Source organism: Solanum tuberosum, unplaced genomic scaffold (assembly GCF_000226075.1).
Source record: "Solanum tuberosum cultivar DM 1-3 516 R44 unplaced genomic scaffold, SolTub_3.0 scf00073, whole genome shotgun sequence".
Taxonomy (NCBI): Eukaryota; Viridiplantae; Streptophyta; class Magnoliopsida; order Solanales; family Solanaceae; genus Solanum; species Solanum tuberosum.
In genome coordinates, this window is record NW_006239002.1 from 740,280 (window position 1) to 756,063 (window position 15,784).

A 15,784-nucleotide genomic window follows, 5' to 3' on the forward strand; every position below is an offset into this window, starting at 1 on the left:
GGATCCCCTTGCCTGATTCCTCTGTGTGCACTGAAAAAGCCTTCAGGAGACCCATTGACGAGTACTGAAAACTTAACAGTTGAAATACAAAACTTGATCCAACTGATCCATCTGCTACCAAATCCAATTTGTCTCAGCATACTTAGAATGAAATCCCAATTCACATGGTCATATGCTTTCTCAATATCAAGTTTGCATAGTATACCAGGTTTCTTCTGGGACACTCTAGAATCAATTGCTTCATTAGCTATAAGCACTGCATCCATTATCTGTCTGCCTCTGATAAAAGCCATCTGTTGTTTGTCTACCAACTTATCCACAACTCTCTTCAACCTTTCGGTCAAAACCTTGGACATTAGCTTATAGAAGCTTCCAATTAAGCTGATAGGTCTGAAGTCCTTAAGTTCCTTTGCTCCTATCTTTTTAGGAATCAGTGCTATGTAGGTTGCATTATAGCTCTTTTCAAACATCCCAGTTGAGTGGAAATTGTGAAAAGCCCCCATAATGTCATGTTTAATGATCCCTCTTAATCAATTATTGACTGGTAGAAAAATTCGTAGCCAACATTTTTTTATTTGTTTTTCAGGAATTGATTACTTATCGGTTGCTGCATTTGATGATTTGCTTCCTGCCCATCATGTTTTCCTGAAAAGCAGGGTAAGTCGTCATATTCGGACTAAGTTGAACTTATATTTTGCCCCCTATGATTAGATTCACATCGCGGGAAAATTGGGGGTGTCGACTGAGGGGTGTCTGTGTGCTTGCAAATGTATAAATGAAGATTCTATGCTTTGCGCGGAATTCTGATTTTTTGAATTGTCTAATTTTTCTACTTTGGCTCGAGTTAATATTTCATAATTACATGAGAAAGGTGTTACATAATCTAGTTGCTCTTAGCAGTAAATGGGACTATTGATCCAACTCATTCTTTTTTAAGGTGGAAAGAAAAGAAAAGAAAAGAAAAAAAAACAAAAAACAGAAAGTGATTGCATATCATGGAGATAGAAAATTCCTGCTTTCCTATATTTTTCAAATTTAGATCAGATTCCCAACTTCTTATTTACCAGGAAACTTCTTTGGTGTTATTTAACCTTGGTCCAACTAAATACGGTGAAGGGCCGATAACAAAATGATTCACTGTAATATTTCCTAATGGGAAAAAGGATAAATATACCCCCGAACTATCGTAAATGGTATGCAGATACCCTCCGTCATACTTTTGGGACATTGGTGCCCTTGCCGTCCAAAAACTAGAGCATATATATCCTTTATACTAACGGACATACAGGTGTCACAATGTTATCCACCCATCCGACATTTATTAAATATCGGATCGACGGATAAGATTGCGCCACGTGTCCCTATTTAGGCTTCTGTTAGAGTGAAGGGCATATTTGCTCTAGTTTTTGGACAACAGGGGCACCAATGTCCCAAAAGTATGACGGAGGGTATCTGCATACCATTTACGATAGTTCAGGGGTATATTTGTCCTTTTTCCGTTTCCTAATTGCTACAAGCAGCATCTAACTCTAATCACCAGCAACTCAAAATTGATGCTAGTTGTAGCAATTATGGTGCTTTCAAAATCTTATGCGCTAGATGTTTTCTGCAAAGTGGGTTAGGTTATTGTGGGTCTGTTGATCTTCACTTGTACTACATTTGTAGAAGAAATCTGAATAGTCACGCAATAATGACAATTAACAATCATAGTTTCTTTACCTTGAAACTATACAATATTTGCATCTTAACCTTCTAAGTTATGGAGGGTTGTCAATTTTTAATGGTTAAGTGCATGGGCCTCCTCCACTTCCTTGGCTGAAGTTTTCCTTATGAAGAAAAAAAATATATGTCGAGAACTAGAGGAGGCGGTGGCAAATATTAACTTGTATGTCATTCCTGTTTATCCTTTTCATGTAATGGAACTCATAAAAGATGAAATCTGAGTTGGTAACCGAGTGGAGGTTAGTTGAACTTAAACATTGGAAATATGTCAACCTTTTGATGGTTGACCTATGACATGAAATCTGAGTTGGTAACCGAGTGGAGGTTAGTTGAACTTAAACATTGGAAATATGTCAACCTTTTGATGGTTGACCTATGACATGAAATCTGAGTTGGTAACCGAGTGGAGGTTAGTTGAACTTAAACATTGGAAATATGTCAACCTTTTGATGGTTGACCTATGACATGATCTTTGTTTTCTAGATTGTGAAAGCGAGAAAAAAAAAAGAAAAAGAAAATTATAGTCAAGTATTATCTCTGTTCTTTGTTTTAAGGAGACAATAGAATGTTTATACTTTAGTCACATTATTGACATTTACTTGTTAGCCAGTTAATAATCCTGCCAACATTATGGTATTTGAAATGTTCCAGGAGATTATTCTTGTAGAAGGGCTGAAGCTGGATGATATAGAAGCTGGCTTGTACACTGTACACTGTCTGCCCTTAAGGTTGCTTGGTGCGGAGGGATCACCTATTAGATGTATACTGATTAAGTAACACTCTCCTCGTATCTCCCTCAACCATAAGGTACTTTTAAACATGTTGCCTTGTATGTCTTATCTTTTTTGATAAATAACATGTTACCTTTTATGCTGTCTTGTTCAGTGTGAAAAACTTTCAATCTGATCTTGGTTATTGCATCTCCTCGCTATTAATTTCTTGGGTATACCATACTTGAATCCATTTGATCTGACGGCCCCATAATACATAGCATGAAATTTTATATCCTTTTCTTTTCTTCTTGGTTGTGTACTCTTCACTCTGTTTGCTTGGATAAATTGCTGCAGGAAGCACTGCACTGGAGATAGCGTTGAATAAGAAAAAGTGCTGCAAAGGGAACATATTCTCAGAGTAGTTTAGGCTGTAATTGTTATCAGCTGTTACGCTGAAAACGCGTTGCATGAGCAAATAATCTGCGGTTTTCATGTTATGTCTTATGGTTTTATGGATTGACAGTGTCATCAACATATTTAGATCCAAGTTATTTTTGTTTTAAGGTGATGATGTTTACTGTCGTCATTATATTGCTTTCGACAGGAGAGGAAAATTTCATGGGTGGTTCACTAATCCATTGAAAGTATATATTTGGTTAAATTTTTTGCTCCACAGGACTTGCTTATGGATTCACTTCCACACCTAAAAAAAAAATGAGATCCATTCAACCCATATACCCGACCCTAATAGCCCAAAGAATGTGTGGTTCTTTACGTACTATTGAAATTACGCAAACCACTCTATACCAGATTAATTGACAAGAAAAGGACCGACCCCACCAACATCACACTTAATTATTACTATAAGTTCTTCACAAGTTATTCCTTCTCATTGCTTCATATGTAGGGTTCACATACATGTATGAGTATTAGTTATGGATTTAAGTTATATATACTCACAATTTAAATGATTTTTATGCTTGTGGCAAGTCATTAATTTGCTATCATATTTTTCTAAATTTACAAATCACACTTTTTTATGAGTTATTATATAGAAGTTAAAGATGCGAAAAGTACTAGTTTCGCAACTTTACTATCAAGTGATGCCATACGTTCATACAAATATCGACAAACTAGTGAAGAAAATAGAGTTGACTTGATAAAAGAAGCATGTGCTACAAGATGACTTACCAAGAAACATGCAATTATACAAAAAAAAAAAAAAAAAACATTGACAGTATGACACGAAAGAATAAGCTTATTTTTCTCATCTTTTAGGAACTCAACCCCTATAAAAGGAGGTTGTTCTTTATGGAAATCCCACAACTCAAATATTACAACAACATACTTACTATAAGGTTCTCATATATTCATAAGGAAAATGGCTCGATCATATGTTGTGGGATTAATTGGGATTTTCTTGGTAATGGTTGTGGCAATAGTAGAGGCTACTCCCCCTGGAATAGCTGATCATCCAAGCCATTCTCATTGCTCTGACGATGAGATCAAACAGTGCAAAAATCTTCCACATGTTTGTCCCAAGTTCTGTCCCAATGGCTGCATAACTGAGTGTCGTTCTTGTAAGCCTATTTGCATTGATGGTCCATCACCATCACCTCCAACTCCAACACCCGATCACCCCCATCCACCAAAATCCCCAAAGAAGGTTAAGTGCAAGAGCAAGGACAAGAAACATAGCAAATGTTACAATCAAGAACATACATGCCCTAGCACTTGCCCTGGTACTTGTAAAGTTGATTGTGTCTCTTGCAAACCTGTTTGCAGTAAGTTCCTCATCCACCATATACTTTTTAATGAATTTATGTATAAGTGTATCTTTTTAGTAACTTGATAGTATTAAAAATTGCTCGATAAGGACATTTCAATACCAGTAAGAACTTGATTTTTATAGTCCCTATATATTGACTATAAGGACCATTTTTCTTAATAGTATATCCAATAACCAGCAAGTGTTTTAATTTATATGAACGTCTACGTAGGTTGTGACAAGCCAGGAGCAGTTTGCCAAGATCCACGTTTCATTGGTTCTGATGGAATTACATTCTACTTCCACGGCAAGAAGGACAAAGATTTTTGCCTAGTCTCAGACTCTAACCTCCACATCAATGGTCACTTCATAGGAAAACGAAACGAAAACATGAAGAGAGACTTCACTTGGGTTCAAGCCATTGGTATCATTTATGGTACTCACAAGATCTCAATAGGAGCACAAAAGACAGCAACATGGGATGATGCCGTCGACCGTCTTTACCTAAACTTTGATGGTGAAACTATCCTTCTCCCAGACAATGAAGGCGCAAGGTACTGTTTAATTATATTATGTCTCAATACGTCCTTTTACATGTTCACAAATTTGTTTTTTAATGAGCCAAACATGTACAATTTTTATTTTATTTGCACAAATATTCACTTTCATTTAAAAGCTTATGTTTTTAAAGAGAGTTAGCTGACTTTTTAGTTATTTTATTATATTATGTCTCGACAGGTGGGAGTCTGAAACTGGACCAATGACTTCCATTACTCGAACAAGTGACACCAATGAAATTATAATCGAAGTTGAAAACATTTTGAAGATTACAGCAAAGGTGGTGCCTATTACAGAGGAAGAATCGCGAATTCATAACTATGGGATAACACAAGACGATTGTTTTGCTCATCTTGAACTTGGATTCAAATTTTTGTCACTAAGTGATGAAGTGAGTGGTGTTTTGGGCCAAACTTATAGAAGAAATTATGTGAGCAGAGTGAAAATGGGTGTTTTGATGCCTGTAATGGGAGGTGACAAAGAATTTTCAGCTTCAGGACTATTTAATGCTGATTGCTCTGTTACTAAGTTTCAAGCAGTAAATAAGGGTTTGTTGAATAATTTGGAGCTGCCCAACTTGAAATGTAGCAGCGGAATGTCTGGACGTGGAGTTGTCTGCAAACGCTAGAATTTCTTGTTTAAACATTGATTGTGTTAGAAATTTAAAAAAATAAGGTTAATTAGAAACCATGGAATGTATCAAAAACTATGCTTAATCAAAAATTATATATGCATTAAACTTCAAATAAGATTATTGTTTTACTCTTTTATATTTCGAAAAATTTATGTAATTGAATTGAAAAATTTATAGTGGGGTGAGAGAGGCTCGAACTCTCGACCTCAGGATTACTCAGAAGCTATGAGACCTACGCGCTAGCCAACTGCGCCACCACCCCTTTGTGTATACGTTGTCCACTTGTACGAATATATTTATACCTCAAGTTTTCTAAGAAAAAAAATGATTTAGATTTCCAAATTGTGATTTCAAAATTTTTAAATGTCAAATTTGGCCCGTGAGTTTATATTTTTGTTAAAAAGTAAACAAACATTATTAAAAAATTTGCAAAAAAAGACTCATGCTCACGTAGAGATTGTTCGTACCATATAAAATGATTATAAAGAATAACTAGTTACCATTATTATTGACTAATGGATTTTTATAAAATTATGTGCATTCGAAAGTTTGTAAGTAATTGTAAATATTTATTTATAAAAGGAACATGGAGATATGTGATTGATCAATCGGATGCCTTAGAATATTCTGATATCTTGTTTATGAACTATAGTTTGCTCATTTGGTAAGATTGTATAAGAATTAGGGAAACTTAAGAATTCCAAATTACATGTTCAAACAAAATTTGAACTTTCAAATCAATCTTTTTATATCGCATATCCAAATGGGCATATATAATAATGAAATAAGCCTGATAAAACCAATCCATTTGAAGTAGAATTGAATTATGTAAATTAAAGCATATGTATAAAGGTACGTTTTAGCGACATTTGAACGAGGAAATAACTTTTCTAGTCTGCTTAGGGGATTTAATATGTGTAAGATTGATCCGTAAATTAATTGTTGACCAATCGATCGATTAAATATGACTTAGTGATTAATGAAGTATAAAGAGAAGTGTGAATTTTTTCTGCAGTGTAATTCTTTTTTTATTTTTTTAACCTTTCTTCCATCTTTTCGTTGTTACTTCCCTTTCGCATAGTTTTTCTTGGTCTACACAAAAATGTCAATTACTATATTGTTGCATGCATTTAAAAACAAAAAATTATCAAAATTCAGGATGTAATAGACGAATTGGAAGAAGAAATTAAACGTCTTCCCCCACTCTAATGGAAATGTAGTAATATTCCATAAATTCATCAACAGAGTATAACGACAAGAAATTAAAAAAAGGACATTTTATGAGTTTGACTTAGTAGAATAGTAGTCACTTAATGAAAATAATTAGCTTCAATGTACGTAACATGGAAGTGCCAACTTTAAGTTTGATAGACACAAACAATTCAGAGTACTACTTAATAGTGGTATCAGTTATTATGATATAATTATTACAGTCAAATCTCTTTATAATGATATCGTTTGTCTGAATATAATATTTTTACAGTAAATGACTCCCTTTATAATGATATCGTTTGTCTGAATATAACATTTCTACGGTAAAATTCTATTATAGAGAATATGGAATATAACACAATATGAAAGCACCAAAGAAAACTATATATATCGTTCATTAGAATGAAATATTGTCATAAATTAACTATTATAGAAAGATCTGACTGTATTACTATATATATTGCGTTTGTATATATATTTCCAATACATACGCGCCAACAGCGAATCAAGCCATGCATGCGAAACTTTGAAATATTCCCTTCGTTCACTTTTACTTGTCACTTTTGACATTTCAAGAAAAGATAATTTTTTAAAATTTTTTTTACCCTCAGCATTAAATGTTTATCTTCCAAATCATTTCCAAGATCTAATTAAGCATCATTTAATAGGGATAGTTTGATAAAATACCTATATTAATAATTGTTTTGTTAATGGATGTGCTAAGTCAAACAGTGACAAGTAAAAATGAACGGACAGAATATGTATGTGTAGGCCTTTACGTACTAATGAAATTACGCAAACTCCTAATTATTCCAGATTAATTGGGAAGAAAAGGGCCAACCCTCCCAACATTATATTACATGCACTTCATTAATTAATAGTACTATAAACTCTTCACAAGTTAAACATATTTCTTCATTTTATTCATGAATATTGTATATCGCTTTGTCTGATTGCATCGTAGGTTGCGTATACATATATACACTCCACTAGTTATGGATTAAAAGATATATTCATGAATATGATGTATTAAAATGTGAATAATAACTCATATTATTAATGTCATGATTTACGATGTATAAAAATAATGTAATATATACTTTATGATCAAGTGATGACATATACTATTATATTATGCTTATATGAATAATAGCGACAAATTAGTAGGGGAATTGATAGAGAATGTTGAAGTTGACTTAATAAAAGAAATTAAAGTATGAGCTAGATTACTTATCAAGAAACATACAATTATACTTTTTTAAACAAAAAAGAAACATTTGACATTATGACACGAAACAATTAGCCTTACTTTTCTCATTCTCAATTCCTATAAAAAGAGGTTAATTGTTCCTAAGCAAATCCCATAACTCAATACAATTTTATTCAACAACATATTTACTAAAAAAGGAAATTAAAATGGCTCAATTATTTTCCCACATTGTTGTGGTTTTATTAGTAATGATTGTAGCAATAGTAGAGGCCACTCCTCCTGGAATAGCTGACCATCCAAGCCATTCTCATTGCTCTGATGATGAGATCAAACAATGCAAAAATCTTCCACATGTTTGTCCCAAATTCTGTCCTAATGGATGTATAACTGAGTGTCGTTCCTGTAAACCTATTTGCATTGATGGCCCATCGCCTCCTCCCTATTACCCTCCTCCATCAACATCTCCCAAAAAAGTTAAGTGTAAGAGCAAAGACAAAAAATATCTCAAATGTTACGATCAACAACATATATGCCCTAGTAGTTGCCCCGGTACTTGTCAAGTTGATTGTGTCTCTTGCAAACCTGTTTGCAGTAAGTTTTTCTTCCACACACACATATATATACTTTCTATAATAATTCGATTTAACTTATATACACTGAAGCGTGTAATTTATATAAACGTCTACAGGCTGTGACAAGCCAGGAGCAGTTTGCCAAGATCCACGTTTTATTGGTGCTGATGGAATTACTTTCTATTTTCATGGCAACAAGGATAAAGATTTTTGCTTGGTCTCAGACTCTAACCTTCACATCAATGGCCACTTTATTGGAAAACGAAATGAAAACATGAAGAGAGACTTCACTTGGGTTCAAGCCATTGGTATCTTATATGGTACTCACAAGATCTCTATTGGAGCACAAAAGACATCAACATGGGATGATGCCATCGATCGTCTTTACCTAAACTTTGATGACGAATCTATTCTTCTCCCAAACAAAGAAGGCGAAAGGTAACATTTAATTATATTAGGGAAAATTACGCGGTTAAGCAAACTTATACTACTTAATTACTCATCATAGCTATAGTTTGCAATAATTACCACTCACGACTAACATTATACATTAATTACACGGGCTGACTTCGAGTTTGTATAATTAGTAACGTTTGTATAGTATATGTATAATTCGCCAGAATATACAAATACATATGTATAATCTACAATTATCTAGCCTATATACATATTACAATTCAACCTCTCTCCCACTCTCTCGCTTGCCTCTCTCCTCCCTCTCCCAAACTCGCTCGCTTCTCTCCTCCCTCTCCCAATCTCGCTTGCCATATATACAAATGCATATGTATAATATACAATTATCTAACCTATATACATATACAATTCACCTCTCTCCCACTCTCTCGCTCGCCTCTCTCCTCCCTCTCCCAATCTCGCTCGCCTCTCTCCTCTCTCTCACAGTCTCACTCGCCTCTCTCCTCCCTATAACATATAGCTGCAAATTGTAATTATCAAACTATAGCTATGGAGAGTAATTGAGCTATTTTTTAGTGGCTATATGTTAAAGTTCCCCATTATATTATGTCTCAATAATATTATATTATGTCTCGACAGATGGATGTCTGAATCTGAACCAACAACATACATCACTCGAACAAGCAACACGAACGAAATTGTAATCGAAGTTGAAAATATTTTCAAGATTACAGCAAAGGTGGTGCCAATTACAGAGAAGGAATCGCGAGTTCATAACTATGGCATAACACAAGACGATTGTTTTGCTCATCTTGAACTTGGATTCAAATTTTTCACGCTCAGTGATGAAGTGAGTGGTGTTTTGGGACAAACTTATAGAAGGAATTATGTGAGCAGAGTGAAAATGGGTGCTTCAATGCCTGTAATGGGAGGTGATAAAGAGTTTTCAGCTTCAGGACTATTTAATGCTGATTGCTCTGTTTCTAAGTTTCAAGCAGTAAATGAGGGTTCGTTGAATAATTTGGAGATGCCTAGCTTGAGATGCAATAGTGGAATTTATGGACGTGGAGTTGTCTGCAAGCGCTAGAATGTTTTGATTAAACACTAATTGTTGCTCGCGAATAAATTAAAAAAAATAAGGTTTAGAAACCAAAAGAATGTACCTTGTTTTAAATTTCTCCTCAAATAATATTAAGTTGTGTAATTTATTTATTTAAAAAGTATTATGGGGTGAGAGAGGCTCGAACTCTCGACCTCAGGATTACTCAGAAAGCTATGAGACCTACGCGCTAGCCAACTGCGCCACCACCCCATTTGTGTTTAGTATTCTCTTTGTTTTAATTTATCATATTATAGATTTTAAATAAATATTACATTTTGTTCTGTATTTTTCAAATATAAAAGGTAAATTCTGGGAAATATACTCATTCATATTTGAGTTTTTCGTAATGCAAGAACAGAGTAGATATTCTCAGTAAATCCAAATTGTTTGTAATTAATAATATGGGTCAAATTTAAGATTTCCATTTCGTTAATATAAAAATTCACAATCACTATGGTTTATATATGTTATTTACTACTAAATAAAACTGTTTTTCTTAGTAATATGATTACAGGTTTGCTTAAAATTGTTGAAATATTGAGTATTTTACTCTGAAATATCAAACTTTTCTATAGGACTGAATGCTCAGAAGACCAATCAGATCAGATGAAAAAAAGCCCAAGAAGGAGTAAGCCCGGAGTTATGGGCCGGACTACTCTGTTTAAGGCCCAATATTAGTTATGTTGATTTCAGGCTTTCGAGTACTTTACATAACTCACAAATATCTCACTTTATCACCGGATTGTGTGTGTGGAAGGGTAAAAGTTCCCTCGCCCTTAATCAGAAAGTCTTCAAATAGAGTTTTCTTTGCGAGAGGGCGCTAAATCCCCCTTACAATTAATGAACTTTTAACAAGAAGAAAACAATCCAAATTGGTCATGTTATATGATTGAAGAAAAAAAAAAGGTATTCAAAGCTAATCAATTTTATTAAGTAATTAACATAAATACGTAATCCAAGGAAGAAACTTGTTACACCACATTTCGAATTGTGGTCTCTTTACACCGGCTTGTAAAACCCTAGAATCGTTTTGTTGATGGAATAAGTATAATAATTTCGAAATATCTCATGAGATTATCTTATCTCGTTTTTAGTAATAAGTATTATTTAGCCTCACGATTATCATTCTACTATTTTAATATAACTGATGGGATAAGTGGGTGATAAGAAAATCTCATGGATATCTCAACCTGTCTTTTCCCACAAGTGCCACAACCAAAGTACCTAAAACCACAAAGTATAAAAAGAAAACACAGCGAGGCCTCCAAAAAAAAAATATGGTAGATTAATATTTCAGAAAAGAAACATTCAAATTAAAATGAAGGTACAAATATAACATTAATAGTTAGACAAGGACAGTGTCACGGGCAAGAAATTAAGAGATGTACCATATGGTAAATCGAAAATGGAATATTATGTAGGTAACAAATTAGAATTTATAGAAATTTTCACATTCCAACTTTTAAAATTATTGTTTTGAGTTTTTACCTTACTATGGAAAAATATTCTAGATTGACAGGGTCTTCGTCTTGTCATTATATTTATATCTTTATTCCTATCATCACTTGATCGCACTCTCTTTAACTTTACTTCACCACCTTTACATTTATTTATTTTTGGCTTTTCAAATGGAGTGTAATATTTTTGAAGAAAAATATATATAATATAAGCCCTCACAATTTCATGGTAATTTTTGGGGGATAAAATTGATGCTGTGTATTTTACATCATTTGGGTGATAAATGAAGCAAGAAATTGTTTACATGTAAGTTTATAGCGTCTTAAAGACCCAATTTGTTTGCATTAAGATTATAATATTTGAATATGAATGCATATTAATATAATTAACATCTGAAGGTGCATAATTTACTTATTTTAAAACATAATAAATAGACAATCCAAATAAAAAGATAATTAATTATTAAAAAATATATATATAATTTTTTACAACATAAAATTATTATTTGATAAAAAATAATGGAACATTTTATATTTTTTAGTGAGGATGGAGATGTGTGTAGTGATAGCAGTGGTGATGGTTATTGCTAGTGGCTAATAATGATAGTGGTGATCACAATTGTAACGGTGGAAAACTATATATATGGACTCTTATGAGTTCAAAACTACTAATTTTTTTTTGTGAAATCGAATATAAACTATGACTAAAAGTTATCAATAGCAAAATAATCAAACTCAAATCTTTCCCTTAATGAGTATACACGATAATTTGAATCACCAAAGTAGTGTTCTTGAAAGTAAGAATAGGTTAAGAAGTATTAGCTAAAAGTTGATTACAACCCCATCTTTAATAAAAAGAAATTAGTGCATGGTATCAAAATTTTGCTATTAATAAGAAGATGTTCACTTCTTAAAATACTCTATATATGCAGGCGGAACATATAAGGGCTGTCATAGAAGACATAACGGGCCGTGAAATAGACAATGTGAAATTATTAAATTTGCACCACTAGTCGATATTTGAGATTTAGAAGTGGTGACCATATATTATATATAGATAAGGGCAAATACTCAATACTCATCATATTGCCACTGTCATTGAGATACTCAGATCTCTGTCTGAAAAACAAGACATGCTTCCAATGTGGCCGCAAAAGTTTTCTCAGATGTTGGGTCCAATGAATTGACCACCCCACACCCCATAATTTTATTTTATTTTTCAATTCTCTATATTTTATATTGCAAAAATTCCAAAGAGAAAAATTTACAGACCAATGGCCTTTAGTTAGAAAAATCATAGGACCACGTTATCCAAGACAGTAGAAATTGCCATTATTATTTATGGTATTAATAATGTTACCTCGTCTACTTGTTCTTAAATCTAAAATGTACTACCTCAATATTGGAATTTGTGGGCACCCATTTATGTCTGCTTGTAATTCAATAATTACTATTGGAGGTTCTGTTGTTTGAAAGTATGTATTTAAGTGTCGACCAGTTTGTAAAAAAAAACAATATATGGCTACCTAAATTCTTGAAATTATTGATCAAGTGGTTCTTGATATTCACTCAATTGAGGGGAAGTCTTAGAAAAGAATTCAATTTATAGCTAAGTATGCGTACCTTTTAAAACTATTAAATGATTTTCTTAACGAGTATGTGTATCAAAATCTTAAAAGATATGAAGGAATAGCCAGCGTACAACGAGTGAATTTATGATAAATTATCACAATATAGAGTGCATGATACACGAAGCATTCTACATTTCACGCAGACCTACGAAGGCTTAGCATGCCCCGAATGGTGTACGTGTCATGTAGGATGTTCGTTCTGACGTAAGTATCATTAACTGATTCCACTTGGTAAATAGTTTAAATATTGAACAAACATGAGAATTCATATTATCCATCCAACTAAGGTTGAGGGTCGTAGTTACTTATGAGGTGTGTCAGTATCATCATCACCACTCGTCACCATGGAAGATGTGAAGAAGCTTGGTTAATATGTATGGAACATTATCTGTGTCAGTGGACCTATTGTAGAACAATTAAACCAAAATATATATGAAATTTTTTAAAAAGCTAAAAAGGACCCCATACATGCTATTTATTGAGATAGCTGAAAGAGTCCAACTTGCTTACATTATACATACACATCGCGTGAGTTAAATTATTATTTGTCACCATATATTAATATATATGATGTTCAAATATTTTTTGTCCTTCCAACTGCAGTACGTAATTTTCAATCTCTTTCTTCTGCTACTCTCACTTATTGCTTAGCACCTTCTATTCATCATAATTTGTCCCAAAAAGAATCCAAAGCAATATCTAGGTTTTTATAATGAAATCCAAAGCATATGACTATCTAGTAAATGTTTAATGAGATCGAGTAATTATAAAATGTAACGATACGTAAATGTGTACACTGGAAAACATGCTAACTAGCTAATCAAGTTTGATGATAAGGCCAAAACCTACGTACCAAAGAATAGCATGTGAATGTTGTAGAGTACAAATCAAAACATACATATACATGTGACATTTAATTTGATTTCACTTAGTTCTTCTCAATGTCGAACATATATAGCTCATCACACAAAATGTTGTATTATTATTGTTAAAATAAAAAGTCTCACATTAGTGGTTAATAAGATGGATGAACTCCTTATAAGGTTTGGGCAATCCTCCTCCCTTTGAGCTAGCTTTTGGGTGTGAGTTAGGCCTAAGACCTAATTTAACAGCTATATATCCAGTGCGCTTACCATAATTCAGCCACATAAAAATAGAATTTAATTTGTCACAATAAATGAAGGTAACACCGTTTGCGAAAAATCATACGTACGAATGTTTGTAGGCCATTGTTAATGTCAGCAGTTATTAATAGTGTCTCTAGAAAGAAGGCAAAGTTTGAAAAATCATTTGCTTACATCAACTTCTTGACAGGTTTGCTCTGTTACGTTTCTTCGTCTTCAATTCATTCACAAGATGAAACAAATACAAAAACTATGCCTAATAAATGTTGCCTTTTCTCCTCTTTCCTTTTTTATTCATGGATTTTACTATATTTTTTGGTAGCCAAGGTTTAAAACAATTTTTTTGCCCTTATAATTTGGTTGGAAAAAGAAAATGATAAGGCATACAATGTGGTAGTTCACTGGTTTTGAATAATTCATATTAAATAAACTCTGGCATAAGTCCTTTTTTTCAATCCGGTGTTCGGAGCACGCATTGGAGTCTAATTATATCCGGATTGTACTTTCCCTAAACACAGAGCTCGAACTTGAGACCTCTAATTAAGGAGGAAGAGATTCCATCACTACGCCACAATCCATGTTGATCCGGCATATGTACTTAATATTCGATTAGGTTGCACAAGAAAATAATCACTTCATTGTTCATTTGTTTGGCTGACGAAGGTTATATATGGAATAAAGATAAGAATATTAGCAATATAAAAATTAAACTACTTCAAGGGAAAATATATAATTTATGAATAACAATTATTATATAATTATGAATCTAGAATTTGAGCCAAGATTCTCCTACATAGTAATAGTAGTATCGGTGATGTGCCAAGAAAACAAATAAACAAAAGTAATATTTCCTCTGTACCAATTTATATGATATATTTCTATAGTAATCAAAATTATATTTAAAATATAAAAGTTTTTTATTTGTGATCTATTGTTAATGAAGAGTAAAATATAAAGATTAAATGAAATTATTTAAAATACATAGTATATATTTTTAGGATAGAATAAGAAAAAATCATGTAATAAAGTGTGATATAAGGAGTAGTAGTTATTAATTCAACATTATTACATGGACATAGACAAAAGAGTTGTTAGTAAATACAAATTCACTGCAAAGGTCAAATTAGAATATCACCTTTTCTACGTCAACAGTATAAATGACATGAATTCAACTAAAGGTCAAAATTGGGCATTCTTTTTTTCTTTCTTTCTTGGTAAAAAAAGATGATCATAGTATTAATGGGTCCCTTTGTTATGCTGTATTTTTCGTCTTTACAGCTGTAAGCAAATATATATATATATATATATATATATATGAAAAAAAAAGTGGAATAGGAAAATTATAAGGCAAAGAGAAGAAGGCTTTGTTTTTACTTTTACTTTTAGTTTGGAGAGATTTTTGCCTTACTTTATTTATGAAACAATAACAAGTACTCCTACAACAACATATAACAAAAAAACAGACCAAGTCAAAAAGTTTTCTTCTATTTTCCCCTTTATTTTCCCACTAGACCTCTGTGTGTTTTGTTTGTTGTGGGGGTAGAAAAAAGTAGTACTACCACAAATCATATTATTCAACAATTATTGGTGGGGGGGACTCAACATTGATCTCATTGATATTTGAAAAGTTTAGGGAGTATGATTTATGAAGGACTAGTTAGAGCTTT

At 32.8% G+C, this 15,784-nt stretch overlaps 3 protein-coding genes and 2 non-coding genes across 6 annotated transcripts in view; 3 read left to right on the plus strand and 2 right to left on the minus strand.

The window, feature by feature from the left end:
* Nucleotides 1-3,071, plus strand: part of LOC102579417 (kynurenine formamidase) — a 13,519-nt gene extending 10,448 nt beyond the window's left edge. For both annotated transcript variants that reach the window (XM_006346314.2, XM_006346313.2), the window contains 3 exons: nucleotides 587-657; nucleotides 2,374-2,529; nucleotides 2,790-3,071. In XM_006346314.2, the coding sequence (XP_006346376.1) occupies nucleotides 587-657; nucleotides 2,374-2,499 (197 nt within the window). In that variant the 3' untranslated portion in view covers nucleotides 2,500-2,529; nucleotides 2,790-3,071. The remainder of the gene's footprint in view (nucleotides 1-586; nucleotides 658-2,373; nucleotides 2,530-2,789) is intronic.
* A 598-nt stretch (nucleotides 3,072-3,669) lies between these two features.
* LOC102580165 (uncharacterized) lies at nucleotides 3,670-5,488 on the plus strand. Its single transcript, XM_006346315.2, has 3 exons — nucleotides 3,670-4,219; nucleotides 4,436-4,757; nucleotides 4,942-5,488. The coding sequence occupies exons 1-3, from the start codon at nucleotides 3,817-3,819 to the stop codon at nucleotides 5,387-5,389; spliced, it is 1,173 nt and encodes a 390-aa protein (XP_006346377.1). The 5' UTR covers nucleotides 3,670-3,816; the 3' UTR covers nucleotides 5,390-5,488.
* An 84-nt stretch (nucleotides 5,489-5,572) lies between these two features.
* On the minus strand, nucleotides 5,573-5,657 carry TRNAM-CAU (transfer RNA methionine (anticodon CAU)). The gene is given in 2 exon segments: nucleotides 5,573-5,608; nucleotides 5,620-5,657. It is a non-coding gene; the product is annotated as a tRNA-Met (tRNA).
* A 2,408-nt stretch (nucleotides 5,658-8,065) lies between these two features.
* On the plus strand, nucleotides 8,066-10,027 carry LOC102600676 (uncharacterized). Its single transcript, XM_006346455.2, has 3 exons — nucleotides 8,066-8,408; nucleotides 8,506-8,827; nucleotides 9,443-10,027. The coding sequence occupies exons 1-3, from the start codon at nucleotides 8,066-8,068 to the stop codon at nucleotides 9,888-9,890; spliced, it is 1,113 nt and encodes a 370-aa protein (XP_006346517.1). The 3' UTR covers nucleotides 9,891-10,027.
* Nucleotides 10,028-10,029: 2 nt separating this feature from the next.
* Nucleotides 10,030-10,115, minus strand: TRNAM-CAU (transfer RNA methionine (anticodon CAU)). The gene is given in 2 exon segments: nucleotides 10,030-10,065; nucleotides 10,078-10,115. It is a non-coding gene; the product is annotated as a tRNA-Met (tRNA).
* Nucleotides 10,116-15,784: the final 5,669 nt, after the last annotated feature.

Excerpts from the sequence above, each read along its gene's own strand:
- LOC102580165 (XM_006346315.2), top strand. The coding sequence starts at position 3,817 with ATGGCTCGATCATATGTTGTGGGATTAATTGGGATTTTCTTGGTAATG. Across the intron at positions 4,220-4,435 it reads CTCTTGCAAACCTGTTTGCA|GTTGTGACAAGCCAGGAGCA; the intron begins GTAAGTTCCTCA and ends ACGTCTACGTAG. Across the intron at positions 4,758-4,941 it reads CCAGACAATGAAGGCGCAAG|GTGGGAGTCTGAAACTGGAC; the intron begins GTACTGTTTAAT and ends ATGTCTCGACAG.
- LOC102600676 (XM_006346455.2), top strand. The coding sequence starts at position 8,066 with ATGATTGTAGCAATAGTAGAGGCCACTCCTCCTGGAATAGCTGACCAT. Across the intron at positions 8,409-8,505 it reads CTCTTGCAAACCTGTTTGCA|GCTGTGACAAGCCAGGAGCA; the intron begins GTAAGTTTTTCT and ends AAACGTCTACAG. Across the intron at positions 8,828-9,442 it reads CCAAACAAAGAAGGCGAAAG|ATGGATGTCTGAATCTGAAC; the intron begins GTAACATTTAAT and ends ATGTCTCGACAG.